At 35.0% G+C, this 16,382-nt stretch overlaps 3 protein-coding genes across 8 annotated transcripts in view; 2 read left to right on the forward strand and 1 right to left on the reverse strand.

The window, feature by feature from the left end:
• The window catches only part of LOC136031546 (uncharacterized), a 611,644-nt gene that overhangs the window by 250,543 nt on the left and 344,719 nt on the right, over nt 1-16,382 (forward strand). The gene's annotated exons all lie outside the window — the stretch shown is intronic.
• Nucleotides 1-16,382, reverse strand: part of LOC136031580 (uncharacterized) — a 171,463-nt gene that overhangs the window by 117,250 nt on the left and 37,831 nt on the right. The gene's annotated exons all lie outside the window — the stretch shown is intronic.
• On the forward strand, nt 4,008-14,566 carry LOC136040799 (uncharacterized). 2 transcript variants are annotated; one of them, XM_065725162.1, is made up of 4 exons: nt 4,008-4,043; nt 4,684-4,822; nt 10,482-10,598; nt 13,980-14,566. In XM_065725162.1, exons 2-4 carry the CDS (start codon nt 4,734-4,736, stop codon nt 14,077-14,079), a joined length of 306 nt encoding a protein of 101 aa, XP_065581234.1. In that variant the 5' UTR covers nt 4,008-4,043; nt 4,684-4,733; the 3' UTR covers nt 14,080-14,566. The 2 variants fall into 2 exon arrangements, with proteins under 2 accessions (XP_065581234.1, XP_065581323.1); XM_065725251.1 differs by lacking the exon at nt 4,008-4,043 and having other exon boundaries at nt 4,665-4,822.

A 16,382-nucleotide genomic window follows, 5' to 3' on the forward strand; every position in this document is an offset into this window, starting at 1 on the left:
TCAGTAAAGTGCATATCATGTTCTTTTCTTGAGAAGGTATGGGGTTTGTCAGCCCTACTCATGCTAATTTTTGCTTGTTTCGCTCGGTTATGTATTGTAATTTTATTTGTTTCGGGTTTCATTTATTTATTGATGGTGATTTGTGGTAGTTTCTGCGCTTGGAAGATTATTTGACTTTATTTCTACTTTTTTTGGTTTTGGTTTTGTGGAGCTTTTTACTTTTCTTTGATTTTTTTTGTGGAAAAAGTTATTTAAATTAATTTTAGTTATAGTCTTTTTCCAGAAAAAAACTATATTTTTTCGATTTTTCCGATAAGGTTCTATTGTTTGTCTTGCTATTTTTATGTCCGAGAAACTTTTCAACAATTTTTAATCCTAACAAAAATAGTATTATTTAATTTAGTTTTGTACCTCCTCAAGTTGACATGAAAAATTAAATTGTATACCATTCCCAAAATAGTTCTATCTGTGCTCTTTGACATCTTGAATGCACATACAGTCTTCGGATTTATTTAAGTTGTAAGTGCATATTTACTAATTGTAGTAGCCCTAAATATTTCAACTTAATTATCCCAGTTGTTCTTGAGATATTGCTGAAGTATTTTATCGAATGTATTTTACACACAATGCCTTCTGATTTAGTTTTACAGTAATATATGGTTTTCAAGCATAATGGAAAATCGTATAAACTGTGGAGGGTTGATATACCCGATATTCCTGTAGACATAGTTACTGAGCCGATCTACTATGCTGAAAGAAATGGTTGTCTTAAATTTTGATTGGATGTGTTTCAGAAATGAATGGGCCTGGAGGAGGGCTGCTTGCCTTCCAATCACTTTTGACTCTTAAAAAGGGCACTAGAACTTTTAATTTCCAGATTAGTTAGCTCCTTTAAAAGCTTCAATGATATTGCTAGATATTACAGAGTGGCGTTGTACATGATATTTATTATATGCTCTTTTGAATGTATATATTTCGCATATATATATATATATATATATATATATATATATATATATATATATATATATATATATATATATATATATATATATATATATATATATATACATATATGTATATATATATATATATATATATATATATATATATATATATATATATATATATATATATATATATATATATATATATATATATATATGTATATATATACATATATACATATATATACATATATATATATATATATATATATATATATATATATATATATATATATATATATATATATATATATATATATATATATATATATATATATATATATATATATATATATAAGGGCACTAGAACTTTTAATTTCCAGATTAGTTAGCTCCTTTAAAAGCTTCAATGATATTGCTAGATATTACAGAGTGGCGTTGCACATGATATTTATTATATGCTCTTTTGAATGTATATATTTCGCATATATATATATATATATATATATATATATATATATATATATATATATATATATATATATATATATATATATATATATATATATATATATATATATATATATATATATATATATATATATATATATATACATTTAAATTAACCTCCCCCTAAACACTCCCTAAAAATTCCCCTTAATTACCTTAATATTATTAATCACATTAATTGTACTGTTTGTAATAATAGTATAGAAAGAGTGCCTTCTGGCCACTTCAAAATCCAAGTCTAACTTGATAACGTAAGCCATTATTGAGTTATGGCTTTATAATTTTTTTTTAAATCTACATGTTCAAATTACGTTTGCTTTATTTCAACATCCACCTAAATATTCCTTCAAACCTTTACCTTAATATCCTTAGCTTGTGTAGCAGTAACAGCTGTTTTAACACTAGTATTATAAGTAGATGAATGCTTATAATGCCTTTGATTTCTTTAATATCCCCTTCAATACATGCTGAAAGTTCCAATTCAATACCATCAACCATTTCTGAGGCATTGCTGATACGTCTTTTTGACAACCTGTGTGTGTATAGTGTGAGTAGTATAGACCGTAATAGTTTCTGCGACAAGGATAGGCAATTCAAGCCCCGCCCCCTCCCCATCCCAATCCTCCAATCAACAGTCTTTCCAGATGCAAGTGACGCAACATTGCGATATCGCAAAGGTAGGTATTTACGAGCCTGAATAGGCCGTAACAGTTTCTGCGACAGGGATAGGCAATTCAAGCCCCGCCCCCTCCCCACCCCAATGCTCCAATCAACTGTCTTCCAGATGCAAGTGACGCAACATTGCGATGTCGCAAAGGTAGGTATTTACGAGCCTGGTGGTTATTACACAATATAGTCTAGGCTAGTAAATTTTATTCTTTCAAAAATATTTCTAAGAGTAGGTCTAGGTTTTTCCTAGCTTCCAATATGGCATAAGTAGTTTGGAGGTATAATTAAGCCTATACTAAATGATCCTCCATTCTCTACCCTTTTTCCCCACATTACTCTTAATTTTTATGCCTTATTCGCGTATTCTTAATTAAAGACATGGAAAAATTACGTGTGACCCGATACAATTTTAAATTAAACTAGATCTACGTTGCATGGGCAACGTGAGGTGTTGCGGCAACCCTTGCTCGGCTTTGCCGAGTAAAGTGTTGCGAGAGCAACACTTTGGTTTTGTTTCCTCGCTGCGACTAAACGCTGAAGTTGTTAATCTGTAAGGATGCTAAAATACATACTAGGTACACCAACTCGCAAAAGTTGCAAACTCCTCATTGCTAAAGATGATTGTAGCCTTACAGCCGATTATTACTTACAAGTCCCCTATATGTCTTACCACTGGAACCAAATTGGTCTTACCATCAAATACAACGGAAACAAAAAATAGGTACACCAACTAGTAAGAGTTGCGAACCCCTCATTGCCGAGGATGATTATGAGCTAACAGCCGACTGTTGCTTACAACTCCCCTATATGTCTCACAATTGGTATCGGCCTATTTTTGGTTTCAGTGTGTACCTTACTACTGAAGTTGTCAACCCCTTTAAACTTTCAAACTGGTATATCTCATGAAGGAATTTTTGTACAAAAAAATGGATGACATACACTTTAATCAGCTCATCAAAAGCTATCGACTGCCCTCTAAAAAAAAATCTATCTGTCTTAGTTCAAAAGTTGACTTTTTTGCCGTAGGCCAACTTTCTAACGTCATCACTTAGAAAGCAGCAAAGGATAAACTCTAATTTCTTTAGCAATGAGAGAACTTTTAAAGTTTAAGAGGCACATCTGATACCATTTCTCTACCGCAATCCCAAGTGCGAAAAACCGAATGATAAACTCAGTCGAAATCACGGCAGCACTTTCGGACCCGTGGGAAAATGCCGCTTTTTTGCTTCTCTAAATTTTTCTATGTATCACTCAAAGAAGATATATTGGCTGTGGGGCAGGGTAACTGTCGCATATATTTAACACTTATAGATTTTAGTCCATCTTCAATTTGAAACTGGTGCCTGCCTGCTTTCCTGCTAGAACGGAGCTTTCCACTCGAAAGCAGAAACATGGTTTGATGAAACGAAAGCTTGGCTGCATAACTTCAGATAGTCCTCTCTGACATAGGCTATACAACTCCTCTTCACTTCACACACTATAGGCTCTGGCTCAAGGACAAGCAAAAACCATCCTTTTTGGCCCCAGGAAAGAGTTCTACGAAGCTTTCCAAAATGTAAAGTCATATTCATCAATCCGGCCTAAGGTCCACACTTTCCGTAAAAACCGCAGAGGTTAGACCCTTACCACTTTCTAGCAATAAGCTGAAATCGGGGTAAAAGGAACAAAAAAAAAAAAAAACCACGACAAAACCAAAGTGTTGCTCTCGCAACACAACTAGATTCTAAGCAGATAGCGGTCGATCCCAACAATGCTTAATTGCTGTTCATACGTTTGTTTCAACACAGCTAGCGGTGAAAAGCTTGCAACCAAAACGTTGCTCATACGTTGGATTTATTGTGAAATTCGGGTTTGCAACAATTTTGTATTAGACTTTGAATACGAACACACACCTATGATAGATTGCATTCAAAAGAGGTAAGTTTTTTTACATTATGTTTTCTAGTATAGGTAGGTTTTAGAAAATGATACTGTACTTCAACTAGTACCTGTAGTTAAAGACATGCAAAGTCTGAATAGAGAAATCTACCTAGGCTAGATACAATTTGGACTATATTTTCTAGATTGGACTTGCAAATCCAACTTTTCATATCGGACTTGGGTTCGATGCTCCTCCAGAAAAGTACGTAGAAGGTCCAGTTTTCAACCACTTATGTTTATACTTTGTTGTCTCAAATGTCTTAACTTTTTATAAACACATTTTTCACTTTAAAACTTTTATTGAACAAAGCTGATCGATACAAAAATTTAATAAGAAAGCGATACTTGTTCACAATGCTTGTCAATACAGAACGGAGACAATGCTTTAAAATCAACATTAAAGAATTTCACAATAATATTCTCACTTAAAAAATCATTCCACAACGAATTAGGTGTAAAAATATTAACAATACTTTGACATGAATAACGACGTAAGCGTAAAAGAATAAACACTAATACATGAAATCCACAAGCCATAGTCATTGTATTTTGAATTTTTCTTCGATTCTGAGTCACAATTTCAAATCTGTCTACAAATTGTCCAATATTTTTCCATTCAGAAGAATTTCTTCCGTAGGTGTCAAAAACCTCAATCGTCTTCCGGGACATCACTAGTAAACCAACCCAATGACCAAAAAGCAGCCTAGATGGACTGGTATTCACCACGATGATTGTCGGGAAGCTGGTAAATGTAAGACGATCAAGAAAGTTGGAAGGTAAGCAGAAAGTTTTGTATTGTTTAGCAACAATGTCCTTTTTTAAAACAGCTAGCACTTGATTTGTATTCATGGTGCAATCGGGAAAAACACAGCTCCTGATTTGTCAATTTCCAAAAATGTCTTTTGAAATCCCATAATTATAAGGCTAACAGACGCATCTGTAGCTTGTGAAAAAGTGAGATCTAATCGAATTGTTCCGTCTTTAATAAGAGATAGGTCTGGAGTTCCAGAAATATCCAAGCATATAAGGGAAGAATCACGTATCCATTTATCATAGGATAGTCCATTTTCAAAAGTTGTTTCGTCTCCTCCCAAAGTTCGCATGCTCATTTCATAAAGAAGTCTATAACTCTGATCAGAAAAGTTTAGTGAATAAATTGGCTGTCCATTCACTTTAAGATGCAGAGAAGATAGATGAAAAAGCTCAAATTTAAACGGGCTTGATTCGTAGCTTCCCAGCTGATTCGACGTTTTTACAAGGCCAAGAATAACTTTTGAAGGGAGATGTTCATATGTCGTCAATGAACTTTCAGCAAAAGAGAGACTTCCAGTTGGAATAATTCTTGCTGTAGGCATCAGTTTTGGAATCATAATTTTCAGATTACTTCCGCTTGCTTTGACCTTTTCTACTGCCAATGCTAGCGAGGATACAATTTTTACTTTTCGGGTATGTAAAACTGCTTCACTTATTGTAAGTTTAACATCAGGAGCGGCTTTTTCGAGTTTTCGAAAACGAATCTAGGCAATGATGGGGAAAACTTTATGTCAATTTTTAATCCAGGCGGTATAAACTGATTTAGTTGGAAGAAATCGTGCGATGGTCGCGCAGCAAGGTGTAAAGTTTCAGTGGCGAGTACCGCCAATTTAGGATCCAAAGTACCATCTTCTTTTGTGTAAAAACCATAGTTTGAACCACGCGATTTTTTTTGTACTGTTTGGCGTTAATAATGTATACGATACAAATGAAGTGTAGGCACTTAACGAATTACCACTCGATACAAGCGTATCATTGACAAATACTTGAATGTTTTGGAATAAAGTATTCATAATGCCCCCATCATCGTATGAAACTTTGTCACTATCTGTTACAGGATTTCCATCTAATTTAAAAACTTTGACTTTTAACTCTAAAATACTGTTTCACATATCAGAATAATAGTTTTCGTTGCTTGAAAAGCGAAAGTGAATAGGTGAGCCATCTGATAAAGGGACTACTGGGTAGATTGGATCAAAATATGCAGACTTGACAGATACATCAACATTTGGGCTTTGAAAATAGCTGATGGCTGAACTAACTGAGGGCACACTGCCTTCGGTTGGAAGGAAACTCATTTTTCGCCAAAAAAATCTGCTTTTGAGCGCTTAATTTTCCGGATAGGTCTTGCTTTCACCTTGGATCGATGCAAACTGATCAATTTTCGTTTGCGTGGTCTACTTATACCACTTCCACGTTGTTTCATACTTTCCGTAATGTCACGTACTTTATTTTGTATATTTTTTTTCAAGGATGAACCAAAATCTTGTCCTTTTTCAAAGTCAGTGATTGTATTGCCAACAACATCAGACGTCAGAGGAACAACAAATTTTCTTAAAAGAGGTATGGCAAATTGCATCGTTTTCCAAAAAATTGGCTAAAGGCACCATATCCAACCATAGGTGTAGCTTTTCCTTGATAGTAATCCATTCCATATCCATTTTGTATTGTTTTCACAAAACAGTCTACAGAGGGACAAACAAATTGTCTACAGCTATTCATCTTTTCTAAATTCCACTGTTAGCGAGATTAGTCCTCTATTAAAGGGTATGATGTTATTCTTTTCAGTTCTAAGACTAAAATGAACAATTTCAATGTTTTGTCTACTCATATCTAAATAAATAAGTGGCTGGAACGAATAGCTAATCACTTCCTCGTTTGTCGTTTTTCTCGGGAGAATTCTTAGGATGGGAGAAGATGTATTTCCAATACGTGAACGCTGCACAATGTCCGTGTACACAAAGATTGAATTCCACTGGTAGTAAAGTCCTGGGACTAATGGTCCTTCAATGCCATAAGTCTGGTGAAAATTATTATCCGGTTCTGGCTCAATAATGTTTTCTTTGTATCCAAGAACTTCTCGCAAACCATCACTTAGATAGCAGGATTCGCCGACTTTTAGTCCCAGTATATAGACTCGATCATATAGTTTATTGTAGTGAAAATTAACCGAGTCTTTGCCGGTATAAACCAAATTATTCATGTCTTTGATAATTTCCGGAATTGTATTGTACTGCTTATTCTTTGGAAGCGTTATTTTAGTGCCTAAACGTTTGCTTGGGTCTTTGCTATCACCAACAAATCGAAACAATTTGAAAAAATAGTCTTGATCTTGTCTCAAAGAATCGAAAGAGTTGGTTAAATGGAGGGATACCAAGGCCATTTTCCATCCTGATCCTTGAAGCACAATCGGGGGTTAAGCTTTGTTAGAAAATCTGTAATCTTGCTTGTTTGATCATAAACAGAGTCTGGGACGTCCAAATTAAATGAAACATACAAGGATTCAATCGACATTTCTAGCTTGATCTGCGTTTATCCAAGTGTTGAAAGAGATGGGGTATCCTAGCCAACTGACAAGCAACTGTTTAACTCCACGATATGTTCGCCGTTTAAGTACTTTATCTATAACGTATTCATCGGGCTCTTTAACTTTTTGTAGTTCACTCTGATAAAAACATCCAAGAACAGGCTCATCTGACAAATCCACTAATTTAAATGTGACTGGATCTGTAGATTGAACACTAGCAATTCGAAAAATTTCTTTGCTAAAATTAAACTGTCCTTTCTCAAAGATTCCTTTACCACGTAAGATTCTAACACTTTGTCCAACTTGTAATTGATTCCTAAGCTTTTTCTGCTTGCTTTCACTTTTCAAACAGTTCGTGGTAACGAACTGTAGTAAGGAGCGACCCGGCTCAATAGTAACCAAAACTCTAAAAAATTGAATTTTGATATCAACAGCTACATCAAAAGAATCGCATTTTAATGTTGATTTTAAATATATAAGTTTCATCAAGTTTAGTCTTACCCATCAAAAGTTACGAGCCTGAGAAAATTTGCCTTATTTACGAAAATAGGGGGAAACAGCCCCTAAAAGTCGTAGGATCTTAGCGAAAATGACACCATCAGATTCAGCGTATCAGAGAACCCTACTGTAGAAGTTTCAAGCTCCTATCTACAAAAATGTGGAATTTTGCATTTTTTGCCAGAAGACAAATCACGGGTGCGTGTTTATTTGTTTGTTTTTTTTTTTGTTTTTTTTTCCCAGGGGTCATCGTATCGACCAAGTGGTCCTAGAATGTCGCAAGAGGGCTCATTCTAACGGAAATGAAAAGTTCTAGTCCCCTTTTTAAGTGACCAAAAAAATTGGAGGGCATCTAGGCCCCCTCCCACGCTCAGTTTTTTCCCAAAGTCACCGGATCAAAATTTTGAGATAGCCATTTTGTTCAACATAGTCGAAAACCATAATAACTATGTCTTTGGGGATGACTTACTCCCCCACAATCCCTGGGGGAGGGGCTGCAAGTTACAAACTTTGACCAGTTTTTACATATAGTAATGGTTATTGGGAAGTGTACAGACGTTTTCAGGGGAATTTTTTTGTTTGGGGTGGGGCTGAGGAGAGGGGGCTATGATGGAGGATCTTTCCTTGGAGGAATCTGTCACGGGGGAAGAAAAATTCAATGAAAAGGGCGCAGGATTCTCTAGCATTACTATAAATAAACAATGAAAAATAAACATGAAAATGTTTTTTTCAAATGAAAGGAAGAAGTAGCATTGAAGCTTAAAACGAACAGAGATTATTACGCATATGAGGGGTTCTAAAAATACTTTAGCATAAAGAGCGAGGTATTTAGGAGGAGATAAATACCTTGCTCTTTATGCTAAAGTATTTTTAGTAATTTCAACTATTTATTCTACGGCCTTTCTGATTCAGGGGTCATTCTTAAAGAATTGGGACAAAACTTACGATTTAGTGTAAAGAAGGAGGTATTAACGAGGGTACAAACCCCCTCATATACATAATAAAAATTAAAGAATATAAAAGTTTGTTACGTAAGTTAATTCTAAAGTTACGTATATTTTTTGCTAATAAAAAAAAATTCGTTAAAATTAAAATCAATAGTTGCCTTTTTATGTAACCGAAAAATTGCATGGCAACTAGGCCTCCTTCCCCATCCCATATTTCTGAAAATCGTATGATCAAAACTAAGAGAAAGCCATTTAGCCAAAAAAGGAATTAATATGCCAATTTCATTTGAATAGTTTACGTGTGGAGAGTCAAAATCAAACATGCATTAATTCAAAAACGATCAGAAATTACATTAAAAAAAACTAGTTTTTTTAACTGAAAGTAAGGAGCGACGTTAAAACTTAAAACGAACAGAAATTACTCCGTATATGAAATGGATTGTCCCCTCCGCAATCCCTCGCTCTTTACGCTAAAGTTTGACTCTTTGCCACAATTCTGCTTTTTAAAACAATTAAAAGCTTTAGCGTAAAGAGCGAGGGATTGCGGAGGGGACAATCCATTTCATATACGGAGTAATTTCTGTTCGTTTTAAGTTTTAATGTCGCTCCTTACTTTCAGTTAAAAAAACTAGTTTTTTTTAATGTAATTCCATACATAAAATCAGAAATATAAGGGGTATTTTGTAAGTTTACTTGATTCGGTACTAAATTTCCAAGGCTACGATGCGGTGAATCATTATACTGAGAAACAATTAAGTCAAGTCTTGGTACAAAAGAAAATGTATTAAAATGAGTACAAAATGCACTTAGATGAGAACGAAGTGTACGTATGCTTCTTTCAACTATTGTAGCTTTCAGATAACTATGGGTATGATAGAGTTCAATTTGATACTTTTCAAGAGTCTTTTTCACACTTGGATTCAAAAATTCTTTTCCTCTATCTACGTGAATCTTTTTAAATGTCTGACTTGCTCCAATTGTTTTGCAACTTCACTTCCATGCTTACTTTTCAGTGGCTTTACAAAAAGTCTGCGTGAAAAAACATCAATAATGACCAGTAAAAACTTGTACGGTGCATTATGCTTGGCATAAGATCCATCCAAACTCATTAAACCTGCTTGAGCAATCTCAAAGGGGTAGAGTGCTATAGTTTTTCTAAAATGTTTCGGTCTAACAGCTCTCCTATGTAAAGTATAGGACTCTTGCTTCTCCAAAAACTTTTGAGCTTCTTGTTGAGATGTATTTGCAGCCAATGCAAGACGGCGAGGTGAGGAGAGAGCACCAAACTTGCCAATATATTCATAAACTTGCTTTAAATTTTTTGCCATTTGCTTAGTAACGAAATCTGTGTTGGGCTTTTTGATGGTCGTCGATAATGACTTCTAAAAGTACCAGTCTTTGTGTGCTCGCCTGTGGTGAAAAAGGTTCCGCCACCCTCCGGACCGTGATTTTGATTTACCGGCGCAGCGCTCGGGCCCAGATTCTGATTTACCGCGGTTGGGTCCCGTCGTGATACTAGCGGTCCGCTGGGTTGCGGTTCTGAGGGTAGGCTAGGTTTTGAAACAACATCCACTTTAATTGGTTTTGTCATATCACTTCGATACTTTTGAAGGCGAGACATTGCAGATTGAAATAAAAGTAATTTTTCAGAATCAGATATGGAATCGTTATTCAAGAAATCAGCCATCTCATATTCAAAGCGCTGCCTTGGCTGAATAGCTGTCTCCAGTGGAATGAGCTTGTACGGTCGAACTGCTGCCATTTCTGGTAAGTAGAGATCCAATTAAACTTCCAATAATTGGTAATAATACACCAAAAAAGCCACTTCCTTGTTGCACTAATTTCCGGCGCTTCTGTTTAATATTCTTCTTTTTAACTGATAAATCACGGATAATTTTACGATGTTGACAGCACCGTTTCTTTTGACATAATGGCATCGAAATGTTTGAATTGGTGATATTTAAACAAAGTTCTGAAAATGCTTTCACAATATCATTGTCCAAATTTTGTAATAAAGCACGTCTTAGCTTGGGTTTAGCTTTAGCTAAAATCTCTACAAAAGGATGAAGTTGCTTCATTCGTTCCATCTTCAAGACTAGTGTCACTTTTTCAATGCGTATGGTAGATATACTGTTGCTTCTTTTTCGAAAATGTTACTTGTTAGCATAAGATTTCTATCCTTGCTATTCAAATTTATAAATAAGTATCCTAAAGGTTTATCGGTTGCCATTTTATAGCTGTCCAATAAATAGCGAGAGTTTCCTGGGAACATTTGTTTCCCTAAAGTTGTAATAGAGGATTGATCTCGTGCTTGTCGAAATAATACAAATATATTTGTATTTAAGCTTATCGTTCAAATACTTTTTGTTTGTTGAAAAAGATTATGCAATACTAATATCACTGAAATGTTCATATGATAGGATTCGACTGTCCATAAATCCAACAGCTTTTCAGAGTACTTTTCCATGTGCGTTGCAAGGTCATCAAAAATCACTAAAGAATTTGACTTGAGGTTCTCAAGAATCTCAAAGTTCTGAATAAAATGGACATATGGCATTTCTTCTTTTATTTTATCATAGATTGTCTGCCATATTCGATAACAATAGTAAATTTCTCTCGGAGGCTTTTCAAATAGTTTTTCGTTTTTTTTAATTAATTTAGATATGAAAACACTTTTCCCCGACATCGATGGGCCAGCAATAATCATCCGAAATGGTGTTTCAATTTTAAACATGTTGACTGATTGCTTTTCTTCTTTAAACTGTCACTTTTCAAGATTATCCACTCCTCTTATAGATTATCTATATCCAGTTCTTTGAAGAGAAAAAAAAAGTGTTGGTTGTAAATGTCCTTTAGAAAGTTCTTGCAGTCTTCACAACAATGGATTAAAAGATTGTTCCGTTTTTGAATAATTGCTCGAATTTCTTGAGGTTGTCTTTCTTTTTTATCAATATAGTATAACACTATGTTCTGTAAATAGTCACTGATTACATCTTCAAAGTCACATATCCCGCTATGGCTACTATAGCCTGCTAATTTTGCATCCAACGTTAAAACGTCCAAAATTGTTGTTTTGCTGCATTTACATTCTCTTCCGTTTTCTAAGAGCCTTATCTGTAGCTCAGGTAAAGAATTGCATGAAATACACACTCGACTATTTAAAATGTTCCAATTGTTATAGTCTATAAATGTTTTACACTTGCATTTATATCTTACTATAAACTTCTGACATAGGATTTCTAAACACTCACAAAGAAAACTAACTGTAGTATACATATTTTCACTAGCACTTTCTATACAATACTAAATTTGTTTTTGAAAATGTCAATCATATCTGAGATCACTTCATTTCTTCAATTTTGTAATGTTCAAGAGGAAGGGTAGTGATCCCATCATCAAAAATATATACTTTGTCAGAAACACCAGAGATGGCAGTACGGACAACTTCCATTGTATATAATTTCAACTTGAGAGATCTTATGGCGTTTGTTGTAGTTCTAATGACCCTTCCTTCAAAAACAGCTTCTTTAAATCTTTCCGCCGTTAGATATTCCTTCATCAGATGTTTTGTTGTTCCTTTGGCAGCCTTCTTTAATTTCTCGTTCTGCGTTACAACACAATAGCATTTAGGCGAAGCGGCGATTAATTCTATGAACGTATCGCTTCCTAGTTCGTTTTTAAGCCTGCCAAATTCATTCTTCTTCTGGCTATTTACCAGATGGGGATATTTGATGGGGTCCCAATTGGAAAAGTCTATGATAGGTCGGAGGGTTGGGGATGTAAAATCGCCGACTAAATCCTTTGTAAACATCTTAATAAAGACTGAGTCGGTATCTGAGTAAGCTAAATAAATTCTACCAGAAAGAGGCCCACCATAATATGGAACTAGATTGTCCCAAAATGTCTCAGCCATAATTTTCTTGGATATAGATAAGATGGCTGCACCAGCTGCAATATTTTTGTTCAGGAGGGCATGTCTCTTTTTTCTGAATATCAGCGCAAGATTCTCATTAACTATTGAGAAAGAAGATATATTACAGTCTCCAACCAGACGTCTTGTAGTTTTCAGATCTGTTGTAACTATACACGACGTCCTTTTTCGTACTTGCTCTACAGATTTTCCAAAAATAGTGTTGTTAAATAGCTTATAGAGCTCACTCTTCGTTTTAGATTTTGTTTGTGATCTTCTTTCCATAAAATGGTCAATGTACGGTTTCATATAAAAATTCCTGTTTGAACTGAATTACGTTATGGATATGATCTAGACGAAAATGATGATTGAGTATAAATTTCAAGTATGTATGGTGTAGGGTAATTTCCTTTTTGTAGCCAAAAGATGCGAGCAATTTCTTTGTTGACGTCCATGGGATCTTGTCTTCCTTTATGCGTTTTTGGTTGTATGGGGATAAATCTTCAAAACAGATTTTCTGTCTGGAAAAAGGGTGTGGCATCATTTGATAATAGTCGTGGAATTCTCGTGGAATTTCTCCACTAACTGTCACAAAATAGCCATACTCTCCATTCTCTTTTATAGTAGAAAAGTCGGGGTAATCCTGAGATTCTAAAATTTTATAGTCACCAATGGGCATTTTATAATTTGACATGCAGTTTGCATATAGTCCATTATGATCTAAACACAAACCGTAGCTCAAATTATCAAGATGAGTAGGGTCACATTGAATGTACCGATCATTATGGAATACCAGACCACCATATATAGTTTTTTCAATCTTAAGATGAATTTCTTAGATCTTCAATTAAGTGGATTTTATGTGGAGCTGCAAATTTCAACATTAGTTGGTATGCTAAAGATGGTGTTGAAAAATATGCATTTGGGTCTAGACTATAAAGATCTAGTACATCTTCAACAAAGGTCATAAAAACATCGGCTAGAGTTAACACATCTGATGCAAGATAAACTCCGCAATAATGCCACAAATTTTTGCACTCGAAGACATCCCAAACTTTTTGCGCAAGAGCGTATTCTTCTGTACTTATATCCTTTTGGTTGAGATCATCATAAAAAGATGCTTGAGATGGTAAACTTGGTTCTTCAAACCGTGTAAATTCATCCATATAACTATACGGGAAAACACCCTTTTGTGTAAGTAGATTGTATTGATGATCATTTGAAAATTTCTGTCGTAGGATTTGGAAAGACTGTGGATCTTCAGCCTTTTGTACAGCAATCAAATTTTCCAAGGATTTTGGCAGGAATGCAAAAGTGTCAAAGAAGAGAATTGAATAGCGGCGTTCTTGGTTATTTTCAAGGCTCCGGGACCAGCTAATTTTTAAGGTGAGAAATTTTTCGCTTGATTTAGCCAATGGTTCGTACTGTAAATTAAAACCTTCAATTTGTGAAAGGGCTTCCAAAACATGTTTTATGTCATAACTTAAATTATGGAACCCAACCGGAATATACCGCTTATGTCTTAAAACGGTGTTACATGTCGAGTGAGCTAAACATTCAAAATTTGGTCCTTTAATATAATGGCAGTGGTGTCTGACTGTTCTATCTCCTACTTTTTTCGGTTTTTCGATCAGGGGTTTTTCACATATACCACAATTAGTCTCTTGAAATTTATGACTATCTTTTTCAGTAATTATCATCTCGTGACAAGTATCATATATTTCGTCTAAGCAGTTTTGTGCGTCTTGAATGAGTAATATCATGCCGTCAATGTGGCAATTTGGACCATAGGTTTCTCGGTATTTCTCAAGTTTTTTACCGTATTTGACGATGGCATGTGCGTGATTCCTAAGGTTTTTCTGCTTGTTTTCACTTTTTCCATACATAAAATCAGAAATATAAGGTGTATTTTGTAAGTTTACTTGATTCGGTGCTAAATTTCCAAGGCTACGATGCGGTGAATCATTATACTGAGAAACAATTAAGTCAAGCCTTGGTACAAAAGAAAATGTATTAAAATGAGTACAAAATGCACTTAGATGAGAACGAAGTGTACGTATGCTTCTTTCAACTATTGTAGCTTTCAGATGACTATGGGTATGATAGAGTTCAATTTGATACTTTTCAAAAGTCTTTTTCACACTTGGATGCAAAAATTCTTTTCCTCTATCTACGTGAATCTTTTTAAATGTCTCCTCAGAAAACACTTGCTCCAATTGTTTTGCAACTTCACTTCCATGCTTACTTTTCAGTGGCTTTACAAAAAATCTGCGTGAAAAAACATCAATAATGACCAGTAAAAACTTGTACGGTGCATTATGCTTGGCATAAGATCCATCCAAACTCATTAAATCTGCTTGAGCAATCTCAAAGGGGTAGAGTGCTGTAGTTTTTCTAAAATGTTTCGGTCTAACAGCTCTCCTATGCAAAGTATAGGACTCTTGCTTCTCCAAAAACTTTTGAGCTTCTTGTTGAGATGTATTTGCAGCCAATGCAAGACGGCATGGTGAGGAAAGAGCACCAAACTTGCCAATATTTTCATAAAGTCTGCGTGAAAAAACATCAGTAATGACCAGTAAAAACTTGTATGGTGCATTATGCTTGGCATAAGATCCATCCAAACTCATTAAATCTGCTTTAGCAATCTCAAAGGGGTAGAGTGCTATAGTTTTTCTAAAATGTTTCGGTCTAACAGCTCTCCTATGCAAAGTATAGGACTCTTGCTTCTCCAAAAACTTTTGAGCTTCTTGTTGAGATGTATTTGCAGCCAATGCAAGACGGCGTGGTGAGGAAAGAGCACCAAACTTGCCAATATTTTCATAAAGTCTGCGTGAAAAAACATCAATAATGACCAGTAAAAACTTGTATGGTGCATTATGCTTGGCATAAGATCCATCCAAACTCATTAAATCTGCTTTAGCAATCTCAAAGGGGTAGAGTGCTATAGTTTTTCTGAAATGTATCGGTCTAACAGCTCTCCTATGTAAAGTATAGGACTCTTGCTTCTCCAAAAACTTTTGAGCTTCTTGTTGAGATGTATTTGCAGCCAATGCAAGACGGCGTGGTGGAGAAAGAGCACCAAACTTGCCAATATTTTCATAAAGTCTGCGTGAAAAAACATCAATAATGACCAGTAAAAACTTGTATGGTGCATTATGCTTGGCATAAGATCCATCCAAACTCATTAAATCTGCTTTAGCAATCTCAAAGGGGTAGAGTGCTATAGTTTTTCTAAAATGTTTCGGTCTAACAGCTCTCCTATGCAAAGTATAGGACTCTTGCTTCTCCCAAAACGTTTGAGCTTCTTGTTGAGATGTATTTGCAGCCAATGCAAGACGTTGTGGTGAGGAAAGAGCACCAAACTTGCCAATATTTTTATAAACTTGCTTTAAATTTTTTGCCATTTGCTTAGTAACGAAATCTGTGTTGGGCTTTTTGATGGTCGTCGATAATGACTTCTAAGAGTACCAGTCTTGAATCGTTGTCCCGATTTGATTGGTGACTGGCTTGGTGACTCGAGAACTGTAGAGTCTACACTTGCAAAAGATCCGTCACTTTCAGTGACTTGTTCTGAACTGATTCTTCTTAAATTTTGTACGTCTTTTAAAATGCCTTTATTTCTGATTAGACTGAGGGGGATA

Source organism: Artemia franciscana, chromosome 1 (assembly GCF_032884065.1).
Source record: "Artemia franciscana chromosome 1, ASM3288406v1, whole genome shotgun sequence".
NCBI lineage: Eukaryota > Metazoa > Arthropoda > Branchiopoda > Anostraca > Artemiidae > Artemia > Artemia franciscana.